This window comes from Calonectris borealis, chromosome 6 (assembly GCF_964195595.1).
Source record: "Calonectris borealis chromosome 6, bCalBor7.hap1.2, whole genome shotgun sequence".
NCBI lineage: Eukaryota > Metazoa > Chordata > Aves > Procellariiformes > Procellariidae > Calonectris > Calonectris borealis.
This window is the reverse complement of record NC_134317.1, coordinates 27,403,144-27,426,146: the sequence shown is the minus strand read 5'-3', so window position 1 is coordinate 27,426,146 and position 23,003 is coordinate 27,403,144. Positions and strand designations below refer to the sequence as shown.

General features: G+C 40.5%; 1 protein-coding gene across 7 annotated transcripts in view; it reads right to left on the bottom strand.

Annotated features, from left to right (window-relative positions):
• Nucleotides 1-840: 840 nt before the first annotated feature.
• Nucleotides 841-23,003, bottom strand: part of UBE2E3 (ubiquitin conjugating enzyme E2 E3) — a 58,850-nt gene continuing 36,687 nt past the window's right edge. For 2 of the 7 annotated variants that reach the window (XM_075153367.1, XM_075153366.1), the window contains 4 exons: nucleotides 7,395-7,494; nucleotides 6,411-6,543; nucleotides 4,433-4,580; nucleotides 841-3,361 (listed from right to left, as the gene is read on the bottom strand). In XM_075153367.1, the coding sequence (XP_075009468.1) occupies nucleotides 3,264-3,361; nucleotides 4,433-4,580; nucleotides 6,411-6,543; nucleotides 7,395-7,489 (474 nt within the window). In that variant the 5' untranslated portion in view covers nucleotides 7,490-7,494 and the 3' untranslated portion in view covers nucleotides 841-3,263. Of the gene's footprint in view, nucleotides 3,362-4,432; nucleotides 4,581-6,410; nucleotides 6,544-6,800; nucleotides 6,930-7,394; nucleotides 7,495-23,003 lie in introns of those variants that run through there. The other 5 variants (XM_075153364.1, XM_075153365.1, XR_012674126.1 and 2 more) reach the window with 4 other exon arrangements.

Genomic DNA, 23,003 nt, shown 5'->3' with positions numbered 1-23,003 from the left:
CCTGGTTCAGTTCCTGCTTTCCTTAGGAGGCTGTGCAAGCCTGGCCCATGGCTCAGGCTACCCTGAGCCCCATATGACTCCCTTCCCAGCTATAGACCTCGAACGATCGCTGGTCAACGTTGATCAGTAAGCGAGACCATTTCCACATAAGGTGCCCCACACATCACTAAGACATCACAGAACATAAAGCAGCTCACCAAGAACATGTTAGTACAGAAATAACAAGGCTGACATATATTTGCCTTTCCATTGTATTTAATATATTTAATACCTTTATATTCACCCATCCCTTCTCATTCGATATGATGAAGTATTTGCTCTGAATGTTCCCACCACCTCAGCTGAAAAGCAGAGAGATGTGACCGTGTTTGCCCATTTGGTTTGGCCCTCTCTGTTCCTCAGCAGTGTCACAGCTCAAAGGGACAGATGGTTCCCACGCAAGCGCTCCTGTGACGGGATATCACAGAGCCCGGTTCGGGCACCTTCCCAGCCAGCTGCGTGTGTTCCCCACTCAAATTCCAAAGACAATGGAACAAGAAAAGCCCATCCAAAACAGAGAGGAAGAGGGGATGTGCGATCTCTTTAGCTGGTCTTTTCACAAAAAATGCCATTTCAATTCACTTTTTCCGAAATACAGAGCCCAGTGATTGGTGACAAGAAGATGGAACTGAAAATTAAAACTGTAAAATAGGATCAGTGCTGTGCTTTGGTAGTGGCCAGTATTCACCCCAGCACAGCCAGGAAGGAAATAGTTTGAAAACACCAGATGCTCTTTGCAACTGGTATTTTGGATATATTTCCAGCAGGGATTTCTCCCCTCCCCATGAAAACAGACACACATTCTCATTTAACAACTAATTGATTTATTTAACAATACAAATTTCTTTCTACTGCATGGTTTAGCAGAGAGAACTTGAGAAACAAAATTAGCTTCTTTTCTTTTTTTAAAGTTTAAATGTTTACACAAAAACAACCTTTACTTCAGTAAATATAAAATTTACACACAAAAAAACTACATTAAAAAAAGAACAAAATCATGACAAACCAACAAAAAAAAAAAAACCAAGGATGGGAATTCAGTGTAAAGGATCCAATTGCAAGGAAGGCAAGATGGGGCAACACTAACAAGGCATCCCACTTGTACACCTAGGTGTCTGAAGTTGTAGGTACAATTCAAAACCAAAATACATTAAAATTAGGATTAAAACCTGTATTTTTATACCATAATTTTTTATGATATAAATATCTGTAAATTCTGTAGGCAACACAGTTAACGTGTGAAATACAGTTTGCTCTTCACTGGAAAGTCACTGGAGTGGTGTACGAGCACCGTGTCACCCACGAGTGCACTAATGGTCAGCAGTGAGCAGACTTTAGACGTCCAGCCTGGATGTGATAGCCCCTTGTTTCTTTGCCAATCTGTGCTGTTTCTCACACGTCCAATGACATAATGAGAAACTCTGGTCACCTTCAGCAGTGATTTCCAGCACTTCATCTCCTGGCATTAGTCTGTTACCTGACTTAGGCATATTCACCTGCCAGATCCCCTGTTTCTCATTCCCTTTTGCACTTTATAACCTGAACTCTAAAGCTATCTTGTAGCTACCAAGAGAGATTGGCTTCTAGGTTGAGATATTTGGGATACACAGTTCTTCAAGCCACCTTCAGGAATCTGTAGAAATATTTAAAGTAGGGTGGATAATTCATGGTCAAAGGTTACGTGATGCAAAAAACAGGGACCTATATAGTGATGCTAACTTTAGATCTAAATCTTTAACATTTTTTCTATTGCTTTAATATTTAAACTTAACATTCAGTTTTCATATATTAAACGAGCAGAGCATCTTATTGATGGAAGTGCTACATTATCTCCAAAAACACCAGGTAGTAAGGGAGACTGTAAAGTTTAAAATTAAGTGTAATTTTAAAAATCATTTAAAGGGATCAAGTCTCTTTTTTTTATAATCAATATTGTGACTGGCAACCTATAAAAGCTTAAATTATAAAACTATTAGTGACTCTACTTTTTAAACTGTATGTACTATAAAGCTGTATATCTTTGTTACTTACAGATGTTACAAAATTTCCAAGCCAGAAAGTGAAGTGGGGGAAACATAGTCTAAAAGTTTTACAAGATTTCATTTTCACTAACAAAGGTTCATTTCCCCCACAACTGTTTTTATGTCATAAAAATCTGATTAAATTTATTCTACTACTTTCTTTTCTGGACAGATGATAGAGTGTTCAATCATGCTTTGGAAGACCATTTTCAATGGGTAACTGTAGTCCTCTAGATCAGCAAGTCCGACTTGCTTTACTCGGAAACAAAAGCACCAGACTATCTCTAACTTGGCCCTTGTCCTGCAAAAAAAAATTGTAGCAAGACTCAGGCAGTCGGTTACAAGAGCAGGACTGGCCCTGAAGCAACCAGCTACATTTAACTTCTAGAGAAAGCATATGCAATGCTCTCATTCCAACGTGAGAAAGAGCCGAACAGTATTAAATTTAAGGAAATTGTAGAAATGACATTTGTTCTGTGAAAAACAAAACAGGGAAAACTGAAACAATCCACAGGTGTGCATTAAACATTTAATAGCAAGCCTTTGCTTATGTATATTAATTTAAAGATTATCCACAGGGATCTGTGATACATTGGCCCTGCCTTGTTACTATAATTAAATTTATTCAAATATTAATTTAAAATAGGAAAACAAAGAAACTACTCCTTGGGGAACATGTTTATTGTGTTTGAGATGATACACTGGGTGCTCTCTGAGCTACAAAGGGAAAAAGGAAATCCTTTCATTACAAACTGACAGAGGTAAAAGTTAAAACAGTTTTCACAACAGCATGTACCACATATTGGAAATAGATCTGGGTTTAATACAAATGACATAATTCCTAGTAATCTACAGCTACCTTTAATAACTTCATACAGATAATGAATTAGGCTAAAATGCACTATAATATTTGGTTGACTTCAGGAACAGTATCCTTAGTACATCACAAAATACATTTTGATATCCCAAAGAAGCAAGACTTGCAAGTAGGCATTTTAAACATAACTAATCTACAGCTACAAATTTCTACTCTTGATAGCATTTACCTTTTTGGGGGGCAGTATCCCAGTCTTCAAAAGGATAAAAGCAGAGTAGAATCAGTATAACATATACACAGAAGTCCGTATTGTAAAGGCTATAAAGATTTGTTGCACACTGCAAAGTTGCCTTCTGCACCTTCACACTGCACAAGTAGTTTGTCATTTATGTTGCATATCTCTTGGTCCACTGTCTGGCTATCCTGTCATGTTCTGCTCTGTTGGTCAGGTACTGAGTGGCTATGCTTCCAACCAGAGGGTCAGCTGCAAAAGGCAGGAGAAGATGCATTAGAAAGCATTCCACAATAAAAAAAAACCTCACATGATTTAAAATGCAGAATCTATTCCAAAACATAGTCTTTGTTAGCCAGAAAATGCTGTGAGATATAGTGGGACTCTTACCATACAAGAGATTTCCAAGGGAAAACACACAAGGCACAGTGAACAGAAAAAGAAAACAGAAAAATCTGTTGTGGTTATCTGCATATTAATGAATCTTGCCCCAGCCAGGTGCCCTGCTTTCACCCCTTTGGAAGGGCCAAGGGGTACAGGGGACATTCAGTGAGCGCAGCCTGGCGCACTCCTGTCACAGTGCTGGGACAAGACTAGTGTATGTTAGGGTATCAGGACTATGGACACACACCGAGAGGATCCAGTTTGCTTCAGGAGTCATCAAACTTTTTGGAATGGCTAATCCATTTCTCCCTGATAGCTACCAGTCTTCTGTAAATGAACTGTCATCTTAGCACCACTGCTCAGTTCCTGCCCTGACCACAGGCAATTAGCATTCATTGCCTAATGACACTGGTCTCACAGTTGTTGCTGAGAAACTGTACTGCTTCCGATGGAGTTCCTCCCCTCCCAACAGGAACAAGGAACTCTCTTTGAAAAAGAAAAAAATCTCTCTGAACATCGTCCCCCTCACATTTGCAAGATCAAACGTTTCAATTGCTGTCTTAAGAGAAGACACTTCCTGTGGCCTCTTCCAACCTGCAGGATTTATGAGTTTAAAACTCAAGAGAACTTTGTTGCTTTCCTGGATTGACCACTCACTTGCTGTAGCTCCTGCAATACAGACCTTCAATGACATCAGCTTATTGTCTCCACCATAACTTGGGAAAAAAAAGGGCTTAATGCTATTTACTTTCTGTTGTGCTACAGGAGTGGAAAGTGCCATTAAATGTGGGACCGCATCCAAGCAGGAGCGTTTCATCCCCAATTCTAAAAATATTAATTTTTATTTAATCTGCATACAATCAAATATGCAAATTACATCCCATGGCAAATAAGTCAAACGACTAAGAGTGGACGCTCAGTAAACTATCAGCTCCTTACCCGGGTTGCAGTCTGTCAGAAGAGAACAAATAGACAGCAGAACCTTTGAAATAGTCAAAGCAGGGCTCCAGTTGTCTTTCAGGATATCCAGACAGATGACTCCCTGACTGTTGATGTTGCAGTGATAAATTCTGGTACGGAAAGTAACCTAGAATCACAGCGTAAGAGACAGAAAGAGAGTCATTCAGTGTTGCCCAGGGATGCTGCCCTTTGTCTCTGAGCAGCAGCAGCGCCTGGGGCGCTCCCCGTTCTGCAGAGCTTCTGTGGAGGCAGCTCCTCACTGTTCGTTTTCTAAAACACAATTATTTAATAGAAGAGTGTGTATTTAACTGTAGTCATGGCTACCTGAAGGCTACAAGAAACCTACCGTGGAGATCTTTGGTGCACAAACTGCTTTCACACAGACCCTCTGTTCGGTATCCACAAAAATCAGGACCTACTTTGTAGTACTGTATGCTATTTAATGAACATATTGCATGTCAAGAACAATCTAATCACAAATGTAACTTTACTGTGGTTTCTGAAGGTGAGGAAGTAGACAGAATTTGGCTGCATGTGCAGTATTAGTTGATCTTTTCCTTTCTTTCAAAAGCCTAAATATAGACCATGAAAAATGATATTTAAAATTGGAGTATTGTATTATTCTTGTTCAAATTAGCAATGAAATCTTTGCCTTACCCTCATTAGGCAGGACATAATATACATCCAAAACAATGCTATCACACTAACTAACACTATCCTTGTTTTTAAATTATTTCAGACTAATATCGGTAGAGCATGTGAGCATTATTCTGCATAAATAAGAAGTTAGAAATATTTAAGTGCTTTAATTACACAAAGCACAAGAAGATGAGGAAAATTTTCTTTTTCATGCTGATGCAGGGGGGAAAAATCCATGATGTTTTCTGAAACTACTGAAAATTCAAAAATGATCATGCTTTAAAAAAAAATCCACAAGATTTTCATGAGGCATTTCTCTAAAACTCTGCATCACTTCATTATAACAATCTTAACTCAGAGAATATTAAATTTTGTGGGTTTCAGAGATGTGTGAAAAACATAGAGGGTATATTATTCTTTATGCTATAATCCTTCTGGGAATGAAAAGAGATATCTGATTTATAACAACAACATTGTAGCCACACGAGCCATAAGTTGTAGAAACGTGTGGTAGAACGTATTTAGTCTTTGCGAATGTCAGCAGCGTCCTTTCTGGTGACTTGGTCAAGAGCTGTAATTTGGCATTAAGGGAGGGGAGAAGGGAACAACCTTTAACTTCTTTGATATCTGTTAAGAAATTAAGATTTCTTAAGTGTTCATACTATTTCTGAGCAAGGAAATGAAATTTTAGCTTAAGTTAAGATTATTTCCATTTAATAAAAAGAGCTTTTGCTTAAAAGTATTATCAAGCAAGGTTGCTGATCTTGCCAGGAATAAATAGATTGACATTTTACAATAATGGAAATCATCACAATAATTTACCCAATTTGAAGTCACAATGTAACACTCTAGTTGTCTATCTAAACTTATTTTAGCTTTCTGTTATTTTGCTAAAAATTACATATATTGAAAATATACATAATATATATGACAATATATAATATAGAATCTGGTTCATAACAGAAAAAAGTTTATTATACATATATTTTAGTAGCTGGAATAAGAAGAAGGAAGCATAAGAAGATCTTGCGTTGTCTTCTATAAAAATTAAAATTTCTTGAATCTTAACTCTTGATCAGAATTATCATCTCATTTATCGCTTGGTAAAGCTTGGAAATCAGTATTGACTGTGGTAATCAGGAAACAAATTAGAACACAGGATTTTTCTGAAATTGCAAGCCAAGATTTTGGACCTTGTAGTTTTCAAGAGACCATAAACAAATTTGATATTCAGGAAGCGATGAGCACTCACTCGCTGCAAGTTACATTCTTCTCACTTGTGAAAAAATTATAAGCACAATAAAAACCTTACCCTTACCTTTGGTGGCTTGAATGGGTAGTCAGATGAAAATGTGATATCCAGGAAAAAAACGCCTCCTTCGTATACAGAACCTGGAGGTCCAAGTATAGTAGATCTCCATTCATAAATGTTATCCCCTTTAGGACCGGCACTGTGTAAAAAAAGAGGAGAGAGAAAGAAAGAGTCAGGTGTACCTTTGAGAGAGGCATTTTATGGATTTCCTTCTACATTCATTTTGTTTAATACATACCACTTGCCTATCTTTAACATCTGACTAATTTCCAATTGATTTCAGTGGGCTCAGTGTTTTAAACAGGCACGAAAGCTGGCACTCCGCTGTCCCTTTGGAGATACAGCAATGAAACAGATTGACCATGAACTACTGGACTGTCACTGTCTGAAACATACCCCCAGATCTGCTTTCTCGAGTATGTGGTTGCTCTGAGCTTCCAATGACATGATATCCACACCCAAAAGGAGTTGTATGTCTTGACCACATTCATCTTCTCCAGGCGTTAAATGGATCATACCTTCATAAACAAATGTGACTTACACGTATACTGATACACATTCATTGCCACTTGTTTCACAGGCTAGAGTGAAATGTTACACCCTTGGGCAGGAAAACTGGGGATGGGAGAGACAGAATCAAGTAACCTGGAATTGAGCTTCTTACAGCACTGTTAATCCAAATAACTGTTTTCTTCAGGATATATTTGTATTATACTTCTAGGCAATCAGCATTGAGACTACTAGCCAGAAATAGTTTATTTTAAGAAGTACAATACTGAACATATTTCTCACTAGGGGAAGGGTTATTGCATAATTAATTATTAAAGTAAAGCTTTGAAAGAAGGAGTAATGAACAAGCATTTTCTCAACTTCTGAGACATCATACTTAATGCCATTATCACAAAGTAACCCTCTAACCTCCTCACAAAAAAAAACCAAAGCACAATCTTATTTCTGTAAGCAAGTCTCAGGGTAAAAAACTAACCTCACCTTCCGCAAAAGGTGCTGAATCTGAACCGCCGAGATCCAAACTGACTGCTATGGAAAACAACATGGCTGAGCTCATGCAGGCACGGTGGATTCATCACATCTATGCAGACAAGTCAATAATGCGGCACTGTGAAAGATCCTTTCAATTCTCCCCACCTCGGCAGCCCCCCGCATCTACATCTCACCGACACATGGTGAAGCGTCCCCACCATTCTCCCCCTGTGGTCCCAAGGAACAGGCACTGAGGACTGTCATATGTGACTGCACATGAAGCAAGCGACAGGGCACGGCACCAAGCTGTAGCCTGGAGTTTGTGGTTTCTGGCATTGCTCGACACTCAGAGGAGCCTCCCTACAAGCCCTCCAAGCGTTAAGGCTCTTCCCATGTCATGTCACATCATGTATTTGTCATACACATGCCCGTAGTCTGTAACACGGCATGTTGGACATTCATCCTTACTATGTAGCCAAACATGTGGAGACACTCATCAGAGACAAGGAATATGAGCAGTCTGCACTATGCATCTGCAATTCCCACACCAAAAATTCAGCTATTTTTACATTAAGGTCACATTTGAGAAACAACCCAAAGCTGATTTTGATTATGAATTTCCCTTCAATTCATAATTTCCCAACATGTTTTTTATCTTGCGGACGTTTCATGTACCAAATGTTTAAACTGTTGCAGGCCTTTCATTAACAGGACAAAATAATCACGGATTTTGGCTGACATCCTGTTTAATTAAAAACAAAAAATTATTTGATGAAGCTGTAGCTATTTTCCTGTTGCCAAAATGAAAGTAGGTAACAACGGCATGCTGGCCTCCAGAGTACAGCCAAGAAAGAAAAACCAGAAGTGCTGTCAAAACAAAGTTTGGGTCTAGAATCACAGATTACCTTACCTTTCTATTTGCAATGCATGCACAAAAGTGGAAGAAAAACAGTAGATAAATTTTAGGAAAAAAAGGGAAATCCAGAGGCAAGGAGGTCCATTTTCGATGATGTAATGAACCGTTTGTACCCTCAGTCACTCCAGACGATAATTCCATTCATGCTCTCTAAAAAGCAATTAGTGTAAGAACTGAAAATATTGGGGCAATAATGACAATATTTAAAACCCACACAGGCCACTGAAATGTTTTAATTAATTCTTGACATTCATCAAGCTTATAGCTAATTAGTATTGTGCTTGGAAACCAAATTTCTATGGAGCAATTCAATTTCAGCATTAGATGTCCTAATGACTGGTTTATAGTTTAATGCAGAGGTTAGTGCTCTTGCCTTGTGTGTCAGGTACCTTTCTTTCATACACCTCTCACAGCTGGATGCAATTCAATCAGATTAATGAAATAGCTGAATTATATTAGTGACATATTTCAGCCCAATGAATCAGTCACAATTAAGTGCGGCACCAGTCCGGTGCCAAACTATCTGGTAATCACTCACCACGTCAGCACCAGGGCATCTATCAGCTAGTAGCCAGAAGCTAAGTGCAATAACTCTCTGCCTATTACTATCTGCTATCCTCTTCTACGCTACCGCTAGCAATATATAAAAGGATCAGGCTACAACGTGAGAAGGGGAACTCCTAACCTTGTAAGAGGAAGAAAACGCTGTGTTCAAAACCCCTCCTACTACCGAGAAAAGATTTCTGCAATGTCAAAAGTAACACAAAGCTGTAACAATAACTGCACTCAGATAAAGGAGAAAATTGTTAAATTGAACAATTTCATTACATCTGATTGAGATTTGTGAAGTTTCTATTTAACAGCTGAAGTGGTGTCTCACTTCCAGTGGTCTACAAGATACCCCTGCTTCATTAGCAACCTGAAAATCCCCGCAATTACTACATTATTGGTGTGAGGAGACATGAGATTAAAGAGCAGAGACAAGACATCACACTTGGCTTCTACCACCTGTATATTTCCACTGGGGATCATCCTCAGCCAGCCATACCCTACTTTGTCTTTTGTATACATATCAAGGTAATCTTTTTTGGAAGTAAACAAACCTACGCCCTCTAAGGCTCAGCAAAACACACCAGACCTATTCACGGCAGCCTCAGCCTCTGCAGTGATTTCCACAAGGACAGGACAGTGGGCTTACACCCACTTGGACGACTGCAGAGAAGAGCAGAAAGCGCAGTCCTGCCTCAGGCAACACCTCGGTTGCGTACCGAGCTGCAAGCGAGTGCCGGAGCCCTGCTGGAGTCACTGCCTTCGACTCTCCATCACCGCAGAGCATCATCCCAGCGCTGCAGAAAGCCACAAGGAGGGAACTGCGACTCCCTGGTGTGACTCTAACTTCTTCGTTCCCACAGAGGACAGCAAAAAATACACACCCCGGACTGAAAACTGGGAATAAGGAAGCTTTACCCTGTCCGCAATTTTCTATTTCATTGATACACTCAGAAGAAAGACTCTCCTCCTTCTGTTGGGCACTAAAGAGGCTGGCACGGGAGGTGCTTTTAGGGGCTGTACTTGAGCTCTTTATTCCCAGTTCTCCTGCTATTCAAGAGGCTCACTCTCCTACTGCAAGCATAGGCTTCAAGCATCTCACTTTAACCCTTGAGAGTTGTGGTGAGTGACAGCCTAGGAATCTCTCTCGCTGTCTGCCGCACTGGACAGAACACCCAGGCAGAGCGCTACAATGGGGAATTCCCATGGTTTTCTTCCCTTTCCTTGAAAGGGTCTGAAAGACCCAGCTCCTTCCATATGGACACAAAATCCTCCTCTATTCTGTCCTTTAAAACACAAAATCCTGATGGAGCAACGGATCTGATGACAACTTCAGTGTTTTGGCTACACAGCATACATGTGCAGTTCATTGCTACCAGCCTGCTGCCCTCCTAAATTAGCTTACAGAACATCACAAATTCAGTAAAGGCACCACCAGTATATTCTCAATAAAAGAACCACTTGATTACTTTTTTAAAATACGGGCTAAAAAAATCTCAGACAAAATAACAAAGCAAATTAATTGAAATGACAAAATATTCTTTGCAAAATTAAGGGGTTTTACTTCATACGTAAAAGCTGAATTGATTTTTTTCAATAAATTAGATAAATTGACAGAATAAAGTTAACTGGCTACATCTGCTTTCTAAGTAAATATTCATTATGGCACTTCACTGAGGAATATATACCTGATCCAGATAAGATAAAGGATTTATAACCATGCTCCATCCCAGCTGGTCCACTGCACAGATTTAATTTATAAGTGTGACTTCAGATGGTGAATTTGAGAAGACTTGAGGTTAAACTCTAGGGGCCCGTGGGGTCACAGCAGATCCTTTAAACCTAACTCTGCTGAACCCTGGCTCTCAGGCTTCACAAAGATGAACAACAGCTTTTCCAGCACAGTGTTATGAGCATTCACACGGATGCAGCAGCGTTCACACCAGCAGAAGTCTGTTGGAGTCCTGACGCAGTGGTTACAGAAATCAGAATTCAGCATTTGTTACAATTCACTAAATCAAAATGCATTAAAGCTGTCCATATGGAACTAGCTGCAGGATGAGAAACTGGGACAAGAAATCTCCAGTCAACATGATGCTAGTAGCATGCTGCTTCCTGCACTTGCTAAATGCGCTTCTCCTGTCAACAGCACTCCTCTGAAACACAGGACTCTAACTTCGGTGACAGAATGCAACTTCATTGTACTGAGACTGTGATAATTAAGAAGAAAAAGGGTGAAGGAAAATGTAATTTAGCTAGATTTGATGTTAACTCTGTGTTATGCTTTATTATGAGAAACAATTTGGGTCTATAATAGGATACACCTGAGGGGAAAAAAACATAATCTGTTTTTTAGGAAGCTTCCTGCCAGTGAAGTCTCTCAGACTCTAAAACAGTCTTATAAGAAATGTCATTGGTACCATAAAACTAAAGGTACTGGTCTGTATCCCAAGATGCCCATCAGGGTGCCTACGTAGCACAGATTTAAGTGGTGGAATATTTTCCTACATTCTCCTTTCAAAGGCCCACCCTTAGATCTGATGCCCAGGCAGGTGTCACAAAGGCAGCAACTAACAAACCAAACGGGGTACCTGGAGTGAGAGTTAGGTAAGGAGAGAGGCCCCCCCATTCTCCCCAAACTTTCATCTCCAGATGACAGTCAGCAAAAGTAAAACTCCCGAAGCTCTTCACAGACTGCTCAACCGCAGCAACTCTGCCACAATGGTACAATTATAATTTTTACAGCAATGTAAGTGAAGACAGTGCTTTAAGAAAGGAGTAAGATATCTTTTTTGATTTTTCTTAATTCAACTGAAGGTGCTAAGGAAAAGAAGAATGTTCCACAACCTCATGCTTGAAAATCCACTTCATAAAGCTACATAGTGAGTTTTGCAAAATCCGCAACACAGCTTCAGAAATTGAGTTTTACAAATCCTGCTGTAAGAAAGGCACTCAGCACGTTATCAGCACGAGAGGCTTTGTTTTGGACAGCAATGTCTCAGCTAAAGCTGTTGGATGATGTTCTAGTTCAGCACTGTGCCACTAGAGGCTAACGGGGCTGTAACAGATCCTACCAGCATATACAATTCAGGCAAATACACAGATCCCATCTGTAGTAGGTCTGCCTGCCTCACCAGCTAAGCTTCTGAGCTTGACGAACTCATCTCCAGGGGAAGGAGAAAGCCCCAGGCTCAGGTAACTTCAGTTATCGCAGAGGTGAGGACTCATATCTACCATGTAGGGTATCTAGTGTGGATGCCGATGTTTGCACCTCAGACTTCCGAGACAATCAGGGTAGAGAGATCAGTGACTCTCTGCAGCGCAAGAAGCACTAAATACTCCCTAATACCAAGGTTCTCCCACTCCCTCTGGTGACACCTGACTGCATGGGAAGCTTGGCTCCTAACTCAAGCCTCTAAGCTCAGTACTTCAGAAAATCCTCCTCACCCTCCATGTAGTGAGAAAGGGCTGTCTGGCTCAGTATTCACACGCTACCTTGTAGCACACGAGCTTTTTATCTAGATATAGATACACACTGCCATGCTGCTGGTAACTACAAAAAAAGAAAAAAAAAAAATCTCACCAGGAACCGAAGGATCTCTGTATGGTGCAAGCGGTCTGAGAGTTAATTCATTGTTACTCTGTGAAGCCTGGAGACAGCACAAATCACTTACCAGTAGTTGTATTTTAACGTTAAACATGAGAATGGAAAGATGCTCAGATTATTTTCCTGCTTCGATATTTTCAACATTTGGAAGAAAATTTATCCATTAACTTTTTTTCTTAATCCTCTTTTCCCAATTGTGGAGGCGCTCTTGTATTTTTGGTTACAGAGCACAAGAAAGGAAACGAACATTAATTAAAAGACATACGTTTGTGGCTTTCAGTCCTGTGACCTTTAAAAACTAACAAGCATGGACAGCAATTACATTTTCTTTATTTTTCAATGCCTCGTTTACAGGGCTTACTGGACTACTTATTCTCAGCATTAATATTATCAGTGTGTAAGCACCTCTACTTACAGAATCTGGGTAGTACATCCTCTATACACAGAAAGCATCCTGGTTTCACTAGCAAAAGCCTCAAGTATAGCCCTAATTTTTGGATTACAGCATTTTTCTAGGGTTGGACACATGTGGGTTGTCTATAGCAATATATCAAATCCGTGTTGAAAATGCTTTTTGATAGGGTACTCACTATTATTAAGGTTTCCAGGTTATGTGCAATTTCTTACAAAGAAAAAGTTTCAGTCTATTGTGTTCTTTATATAGCTACAACTGTTCTTATTTTACCTGCCACTGAACTGCTACATCTGTTTGCTGAAAAAGGTTATTTACTGCTTCTAGCAGATCCACAGAGACTCTGTGTAACTGAGGATACACAGAGTCTAGTTCACTGTACAAACCTTTGCTTCTTTCACTCCCTTAAAGTCTATCATGCCCTTAAGACTGAAATCTAGAAATTACTGCTGGGAAAAAAAAAGCCTATTTTTAACTCATGGATCCCCTGCTAATTCAGCTGGTTGTAAAGCAGTGCAGGACTCGTGCCTGAGGCCATGGTTCGATGCAACAGTAAATCCAACTTGAGAGCTCCTCCTACCAGATCAAAAGCGGCGTGGCTACTCAAAGCAAAGTGCTGATCCAACGTAAACTCACTTGGCCAAACCATGTATGTTCCAAAAACGTCAATGGATTAGCTTTGTAAGACCAGGCTTTATGCTTAATCAGGTATCATTTGTCCTCCTGCAGCCAGCATAAAGAGGGCATAAACTTTAAATTGCACGGTCCGGCTTAGAAATGTAATCATGTGGCTGTATTTGGTTCACATCAAATTGTACCATTAGGGGAATCTAACCAAGTGCAGATCTGTTGTTAATCACCCTAAAGAGCAAGATGCCAGACTGTAGTGTTTTAGACGATTAAAATCTCCAGCGCTAAACTTGCCATCAGTAGAAGAATACACACTGTTATTACTAAAGGAAGCTGCGTAACAATCATTTGATAATTCCATCAAAGCTGTAATATGTAGATAACCCAACTAATGTATTTTGGAAAGCTGATAGTTTTTCCACTGCCAAAAGCCCCATTAAATTAGTTCACTGCTACAATAGCTCAACTTTACTTTCCTCTTTGTATTCCTGCTGGTTCCTAGGACCCTTCTTGCTGCTGTTAGAAGACTGCTCAGGTTCTCTCCATCTTTCAGAACAACCGTAGCCAATTGTGGAGGCAGAATTCCTGTAATTTTTCATTTGAAAAATAACTAACCCCAGAACATAGTTCGCTAAATTACAGCAGAAATACTGAATTTAAACCAGGTAACAAAACATATCAGATTGTTTCTGTCTATGCTCTTGACAGAGGAGTTGTAAATATATACTACCCAGGCAATACATAAAAAGTTTACCAAACATGAGTTGTTCTTGAAAACAGAGAAATCACAGGACTTACAGGCATGAAGAAAGTTTGTGCTGAACATTTGGTTTATTTTAAATATCTTGAAATCTGCACAGAAGTCTCTCTCACATGCCTACACTAGAGAAATTATCCATACTCCCTATTAAAACACAGAGCAGGACAGTCAGTAAAGGGAAACATTTCCTGCTACCTCACCATGTGTTCATAATAACGAAGCCGTAATTTAGCATAAAATAAAAGACCAGCTCCCTGTCATCAGTGTTGAAACACTAGTAGTACTAGTGGCAAAACGTGTGCTATTTTCTTGCTGTTGGTATAAAGCCCAATTTCTATTAAGGCCAAATCACTTCATCAAAGAAATTTGTCTACCGGGTATACAGTTCACATTTTCCTTCCACTCAAAATTACTGATGAATCTGTATTTAGCAAACATGGCAAATTTTGCTTTTCTTCCGTGAGAGAGGATCCTTCTCAACTCCCTAACACAAACAAAACTCATTTGGGATACACGTGTATTTCATTCTTCAGTATGTTATAGCCTCCATACTGCTGCTAGCAATCCATACTGAAAAATCACACGGTACCTGAAAAATCATGCAGCCTTAGTTTAAGGCGTCTGCCCACAAATACACAAAATGGAGGCACTCAGACACAGGATCGTTTGCCTAATGTCATCCAGAAAACGTGTGCTGTGGAGTATGACTGCAATGTAAATCTCCCAAATCCCAAGCCATCACCTTACCCACTGGACTGAGATTACACTATTAGTAGCTCATTCAATAGTTCTGTGGCATCCACGTGTTTTAGACATCAGTCACATCCATCATTCACTGCAAAATCTTCATGTCAAAAAGCTAAGTGACACTGAGAAACCCAGTTTAGGATTTCGTACTAGTATTTTCAATGACACTTTTAACTTCAATAAAGAAAATCTATTATTCCTGACATCCTTTACGCTCACACTTCAGACGGAGGAAGAAAGAACAGTTAAAACAATTAATTTCACTAAAGGATCTAGTTAATCTAAAAATACAACTGGCTTTAAAACTGTAGTAAACTTATAAAGATTCATGCCTAGGAACAATAACCGGGCAATTTTCAACAGACTAAGCCTGAAAGTCAGCTACAGCTGTTCAGATGAAGTCCCCAGCTATCAATCTACCCCAAATACCTAAACATTAGGCAATTTCAAATACTGACCGATGTATTAAAAAATCTTCTGCTGCTCTCTGGATTATGTTTTGTTTTTTAAGGAATGTATCTTCAGCCAAAAATTGAAAGGAACTCCACCTATGAACAGTGCTTTTCAAGACAGAAAGCATATCAGCGAATTAGAGAATCACCACAGTCTGACAATTCATGCCTAAAGGCAGATTCCATGATTAAACTTGTGAATGGTGTTAATGTTGTGGAAAAACTTTCTTCTAATATCGTAAAAGGAGAAAGTGCAATTTAGTGAACACGATTTATTCAGGGACTTCATCAAGGACCAAGAAAGAGAGGATTGCTGGGAAGTCACCTTCACTGAAATGCGGGTGTATCCACCTGTCAAAAAGATGAACACCTGACGTGCCTGGTGCTACCAGAGTGGAACCTCCTCCTCCTCTGGGATGTCCAGGATTGGGCTTCTCCGGCACAGCTGGAAGTTAGCTAGAAGTTGCTCTTCCCACTCCCTCTCTAAAAAATCAGCTTTCAACTTCAGCAACAAAGTTACAGCTTTGCCACACAGAGATGGAGAAAGACAAAACCAGTCAGTCGGATAGCCTGCTTCCATTAAAACACATTAACACTCTGCATAAGAAGCACCTACTTAGGGATTTAATGATTTTTAATACATGCATATTAGCTTAATACTTTTAGTTGTTTCATACTAACTTCCTGAATGTTGCCCTGTAGCAAGCACTGAATATTTTCCCTCAAAAGAAGTCTGTATTGTCATCATCTAAGTCAGTGCTCAGTTCAGTCTTTCTAACCTTCTAGCACAGGCTTTCTTCCAAACGTAATTCTATTATTACTTTTAAATAACTTCCTCCCTCTTGCCTCCATCCATTTCCACATCACACTGTACAGCCTAACAAAACAGAAAATGCCGCACCACAGCTCCCTGTGTCAGATGCCTATCTTGAAGCCATAGAAGTCTGATGGAAATCTCTGTAACTAGTAAAAGGCTGTGTTTCTCAAAAATAAAATTGACCTTTCCCAGTTCATACACAAAGACCTTCCCCACCTCCAGCACAATAAGGATGACTTCTCCAGTCTGGCTCCTTTCCGAACATGTCTGGCGTCGCTACGTGGCTTTTGTCACAAGCTACTTCATCTGAATTGAAAGAAGTTAGCTGTTTTGAAGGGGCGTGAATCTGGTTAGCCAAAAACCAAGAACCCTGTTCAACGCAATGGTCCAATGTTCAGAAGAGCTGTCTTTGGTCCTGTTCCCACACTGGTTAACAAAATTTCCTACACTGAAGATTGATTAAATGAGATTTTCACTTTTTCACAAGATTCATGGTGTGAAATGATCATCAGAGCTCTGGCTACAGTCTTTAAACTCCGCTTAAAGCAAAATGACAACAATCTTCACATTCAGTGCAGGGCATGAGTTTATCTTTGTTGACAATTTTTATATATTTAATCTATTATTTGATATTAGATTTTTTTACCTTTGTACTTTTAACAAAATAATTTTGTGAATAAGCTTTTGCCAATCTGAATGTCTAAATCAAACCTCTGGGGTATAACACATTCCAGTAGACCTGAGTGCAAGGTGACCAGTGCTGTCCCATAACCGATTAACCCCAGCAAAACCAGCCCCGTGCCTCCTCTTACTCCTTCCCCTCCCGTGACACCTGCAGCGGTGCTTGTGAAGTCACATACTGAGTTGCTCTGTGGTGCTGAGCGGGTTGGGAAGTAACCAAGGATTGCTGTCAGGCTGCCTGAGCTCCTGGAAGCAGCAGCTGGCTGCAGACTGGCACGGACGCCAGCATCAACACAAGAACAGGAGCGGGAAGCTGCAGCGGGGAGCACGGCAGAAGTGGGGGGCTGCAGCAGCTCAACCTGAATTGGCTTAAAACATGCTGGAATTATATTCTGTGAATGCAATTCTGGATCCGCAGTGTCCTATTTATCAAAGTAGAGGCTCAGGATCCTCTCTCTGTCTCTTCACCATTCCACCCTGTCCATTCAGTACATAAGCTGTACAGTGACCCAACATTATGAGCAGTAACTGTCCTGTACCGAGCATAAGGCAGACTTGGTTCAGGGGCTAAAACATCAGCCCAACAATGTACGTTTCACTAGCTCAATATGTATATTTGGAGAGTTTCAAAACAAAAGCAGCTGAGGATAGGAATCTGTTTTGTATAATGCAGAATTGGAGACAGCTGAAGCAACACTTGGTACAGAGTAGATATAAATGTAGTTTGTGTATTAAAAGCATTAAAAAACCCTGTGAATGCCAGCTTTAGTTCCAAAAGCATAGCAATTCAAAGGAATGGAGAAAGCACCATGCATACAAATACACAGAAATCAATGTCTGATATGAGTTCATTTTACTCCACAAAAGTGTACTACGCTAAAGAAAAATGTGAAAATAATAATCATTCCAGGGGAAAAAAAAGTCAATAAACATCTAAGTGAAACAAGTCACACTCAGTAAAATCTGCTTATTGAAAAGCCAGCTCTAGCCCAACTATTGCTCCCTCTAACAATGTTAATTTAATGAGTAACTCTTCCAAAGGAACATTCGCTGTGGAGACAGCTGTAGCGTTTGGAGCACAAGTTGTTTGGGTTAGCCTTGGGAGCAGGGCTTTGTACCCCTCCTCTGAGACAGCCACCGCTAAAGGATGAGCTAAGAAATTTGTGACCCACACAGAGCTTTGCTGTAGAGCTCGGACTACCGGTACCAGTGGACTAAGATATGCTGCAATTTCATTCCACCTTTTTACACCTCTGTCTGTTCAGGACGATGATTACAAAGAAATGTAATTTTCCCCCGCAGCCCAGATTCAAGGCAGCTGTTAGGAAAGGGGCAGTTTACTGCCTGCAGTAGGTTACAGCAACTCGGACCTCGGGCAAAGCAAAAGCACATGGACAGCACCAACCTCCTCCTGGGCGCTAAACCCTTCTTTCCAATAGATCAGGTTGCAGCACCAGTTACCTTGCATTCAAGAATTAGATACCACTACAACGTGGACACAGAACGGCTGTAACCTCAAGAAGAAAACGCTCAGACCGTGTATGCTTTTTATTTGAGACTATAAGCATGATTTATCAGTGGAAAGAATATGCTTAATGACTACCGTTGCAAAATATGGGTTATATACAAATGAAGTATAATCTCTTCCAACATGTCCTAATATTATATATTGATACATAACTCTACTTCCTTCATATTCGCAGTCAGATATAATTTAGTGAATGCCGTTAACCACATATTTGCTTACATTTGCAATCTAGGAAAAATAATGTTCTTTCTGATAACTTACCTCAATAAAGCTCTTTCTTTGCTGCAAATGCCTAATTTTGAAGTACAGAACTGCTAGAAAAATTAACTTAAGACAGGCTGCTCATTGTACTTAACAGATTCAGGATAAACATTTTTACTAGTAGTTAGCCTGCTGGGATTGATTACTGATCTTTAGATGATTAAATATTTGTAACAAAAAAAGAAAAAAAAATTAGTAGTAAATATATAATTTGGATCTTAGACACCTGCAGTAAAAATGGTTAAGATTCTGTTTTACAGACAGAATAATAAAAGTGACTGTATAGTCACAGGGACAGAACAGGGTACAGAAGCAAAGTCTCCCAAGTCTCTGAGAAGTAACCAAAGCACCAGGTCTCAGCGATTCCCATTCAATGCTTGAAGGTTCACAGGCCTGAACTTCAGAAACCAGAGAAACACACCTTATCCTATAACCAGGGTGTGGACAGGTGCTCCCAGGAGACAACGTACAAAACGAATCCAAATGGAAAGTTTTCTTTCTTGTTTAAACATTCCTTAACAAAATTTAAAAAATAGTGCTGGAAAATAACAGCAGCAGTAGTAGTACGTGGTGGTGCATTTCCCCCCCTTCCCTGGGCCACGCGACATAGTAGTAATAGTAATAGTAACAGTAGTAATGATAATAATAATGAAAGGATCAAACTCTGTGGCCTGGCTCTGGGTCCCTTGCACCCGAGCGTGCTGCCGTACCTCCCCGGCGAAGGTTACTCACCAGGTACCCAGCTCTAACAGCAGTCCCAAGCACCACCGGCATTTTGGGCCAGGCAGAGGGAGGTAACTTCAGCCGGTCGCAGTCCAGCATTTCCCAGCTGCCGCGCAGTCCCCGGGGAGCGCAGCAAGCTGGTGTGGGGTAGAGTGGCAGATTGGCTCGGGCCGGGAAAGTCATAAACGGCTCTTTGATAGCTTGTTCCCCTCCCCCACTGCACCAAGCAAATGCCAGCAGAGGAGACAATCCTGCAAAGGGAGAGATGCCGGGCATTTTTTTTGTAGGAGGTAGTTTTCCAAAGAGGTACCCAGAGACTCTTCAATAGCCCGCTGATAATTTGTGAACACAAAGATCTAGCTGTTCAGGGTTACACTGCGTCTCCCTCCTGCTCCCCCTCCAGTGCAAGCAGCAGCAGCTTTCACAGGGCAGGACTCCATAGGAGCTGGAAGCTAATTACCAGATGTTTTGTAAATCTTTCCAATCTGCACAACTTCATCCAGTTTGCAATGCTTAACATCAGCTCTTTTGGAACCTTTTCATCCTTATTTTTGTGTAACAAATTTTCAACAAGCCAGGAGTTCTTTGTTCTCTCCTAATAAAACAACAAAATGTTAACAGTTCAGCATGAAACTAATGAACTAAATGCACTTTTCTGGAGATCCGAGCAGAAGTACAGGCATTTCTAGATTTATGTGAAAATTTATTAATTCTGGAAAAAGTGCTTTGGGCTGTTTCTTTAAAATAACTTTAGAACTACAAAAATGAATACAAACAACGGTTGTAAATTATTTATGTGTTTTGCCAAACATATGGCCACTCAAATGCTGCGCTTATTGAGGACAATTTAAATTAAAATCTTAAAGGGGGCTGAAAAGAGAAGTGGACCAAGTCAGACGTTTGCTTGAATGCAACTGTTCTGTCCACAAAATTTTACTCCAAATAACTGCTAGTGGCAATGCAGAGATATTCTGCAGAGCATTGAGTATTCACATCTACAATTTACATGAATGGAAATGATTTTCAATTGCCTCCTCTTGGGGGATATAGTGGAAAAGATGAAGAGTGAAGAGTCAGTCGGTTGAGTATTTCTGTTCCTACAGCAGTGCTGACACAGGATACTGTCAGTTCTCCCTAACCTATTTCAGTGGAATCCATACCAAGTAACCATATGGATTTAGTATGAAGCAGGAATATAGACCCCCACTCACATGAATCCTCCAGCTGGCAGAGTTGGGAGGGGTTTGAACCACCACAGAAGGCGGCTGGTAACATCTCCGTAGGTGCAGCTCATTGCAAAGCGAATGCCTGACCATGCTCTGACTGTGCTATGGAAGGAAAGATGACTCTGAACTACGTAGGAAACGTGTCCTATGCCTAGGGCCAAGAGGAATGGGTGACATACAGCTTTTTGCTAGTTGTGTAGCGGCAATGTCCTGTTTAACACCAAAATTGCTTTATTTAAACCTCTTTGGCCACAAGAAATGAAGCAAGAACTTTCACCTCGGGCAAAACACCCAGGCTGCTGGATGCCACCTGCTCTGGAAAGACTGTCATGACTGAAACTGGAAGCAGTACCTTCACTTTTATTTTGTATAAATTCTACCCTGTGGATGCTGCAGATTACGTGGTGTAAAAATAAATAACCTTTTTCAGCACTCAGTATTAGATGTATTTAGATGCATGCATTTTGGATAGTAAGCCTAAAATACACTGTACTTCTTGGTAGTTGAAGATCATCTGCTACAAGTAGCATCTTTCCCCCCCTCCAAAATATTAATTTAAGTACCTAAAATATTGTTCTCAGCAGATTATTTTCACAAAAGCATTCAGGAAACATCAAGTTTATAGGAACTGCCACTACAGAAGGAAGCAGTTATGCCCCAAACCAAGTGACACTTAAATCACAATCTTCATTTCAGCTGCTGTTGCAAGCAAACACTAGCATTAACTACAAAACCTCTGTGGCTAAAAAGAAGAGTGGCAAACATAGAATTAGTGGCTATGTTCACATGTAGACAACTATCTACGGGGATTACAGTTACATGAAGCTCCCATTTTGGCAGGCGCAGAATGACACGACCCCTCCATCACCGGTACAGCCACAGCTCCCAAGCAGCAAAACTCAGTGAGAAAGGACTGGACCCTTCTGCCACATTACATGCCTCACACCTTCAGAAGAAAGGAAGCAAGAGGCCTCATTCATTCAAAAGCATTCAGGACAACAGGGTAGAAGAGTTGCCCCCATTTACTGCAGCTGCAGTACCTGAAAGACAGTGCCGCTCCTGAACTACATGACCGTGATGAACTTGAGGCCCACGTGGGTATGCCATATGGGAGCCAAAAGTGTAATGCTAAGGCAGAAACAGTGGTTTTTTCCAATCAGACTAAAAGCAATAAACTGCTTAAAATATATTCTAGGAAGGGAAGGACTGCAAAATCTGGTACTATTCTCCTGCTGAGAGTCGACGCTGAAGTGATGATGCCAGTAATTTCTATCTGACTTTTTCCATATGCTTTTCTTGCATTCAATGGGAACAGTCACTCTTGTCAGCTCTAAGGAGCCCACCCTAAGTTTCTGTGTATTAAAGATAAAAAGAAGATTTATACTGTTTTCCTCCAGGGCACTTGGCTCCCCATGCTATCCTGAGTGCCTTAAACACTTATGAATGCTTCTTTTCTTTAAATGTTAACAAATTTCAGTCATTATTACAGCAATTTTACAAGCGTGGCTTTGTGAAAAGATAAATCTCCTAACACGCTCTGAAACAGTCAATCTACAACACTTCCACACGCCTCTCAAACACTTCAGAGCAGGCACCTCCCTTTAAAGGTCTGCCCTGGAGAGACCTCCAGCAGCCAGCATGACCTCATTAACACTGACTCATCAGCACCATGGAAGAAGCAGCAGTCCACCTTTAATACAAGGCACTAAACCACTGAAGGTATAAAGACAGTGATTAGCAATATGAAGTGGAGCGTATCATGATGATATATTCTTGACGATGCTTCTTAGCTTTCTTCTTTCCATTTTTAAAGCTTTATATATACTCTGCAGATTGACATTTCTGTGCTTCTCGCATCAACTAAGTGGCTATGCCAAGCCTTCCTACAAACAAGAATTACATTAGTCACTTAAACATCAGCTGCCTACACAGTCATAAACTAATCCACTCAGCTCAATTATATTGCAGTTGCAAATCCTGACCAGACCTGCAGTCTGATGGGGGGAGAACTTTGTGGAGCACAGAAAAGGGTGAACTCGCTGGGCTCCGGGGAGCAGGTGCCATTGGGACGCTCCTCGGAAACCCGAGCATGCTCCCCAGACAGCAGGTATGGAGCAGAGAGGAGCCACCTCTCAAATACCTGAGCCTTGAAAATCTCTAATGCTGTGAAGGTCAAGCTCCACCTCGAATCCATGTAAAAGCCAGGAGGCAATTTTTTTGGCACTCTCAACAAAGTGCTGCCTAACAAACAGGCACAGGCTGGATTTTAGCTTCTGAACAGTCTCTAGGCACAGCTCCAAGCAGTGTGT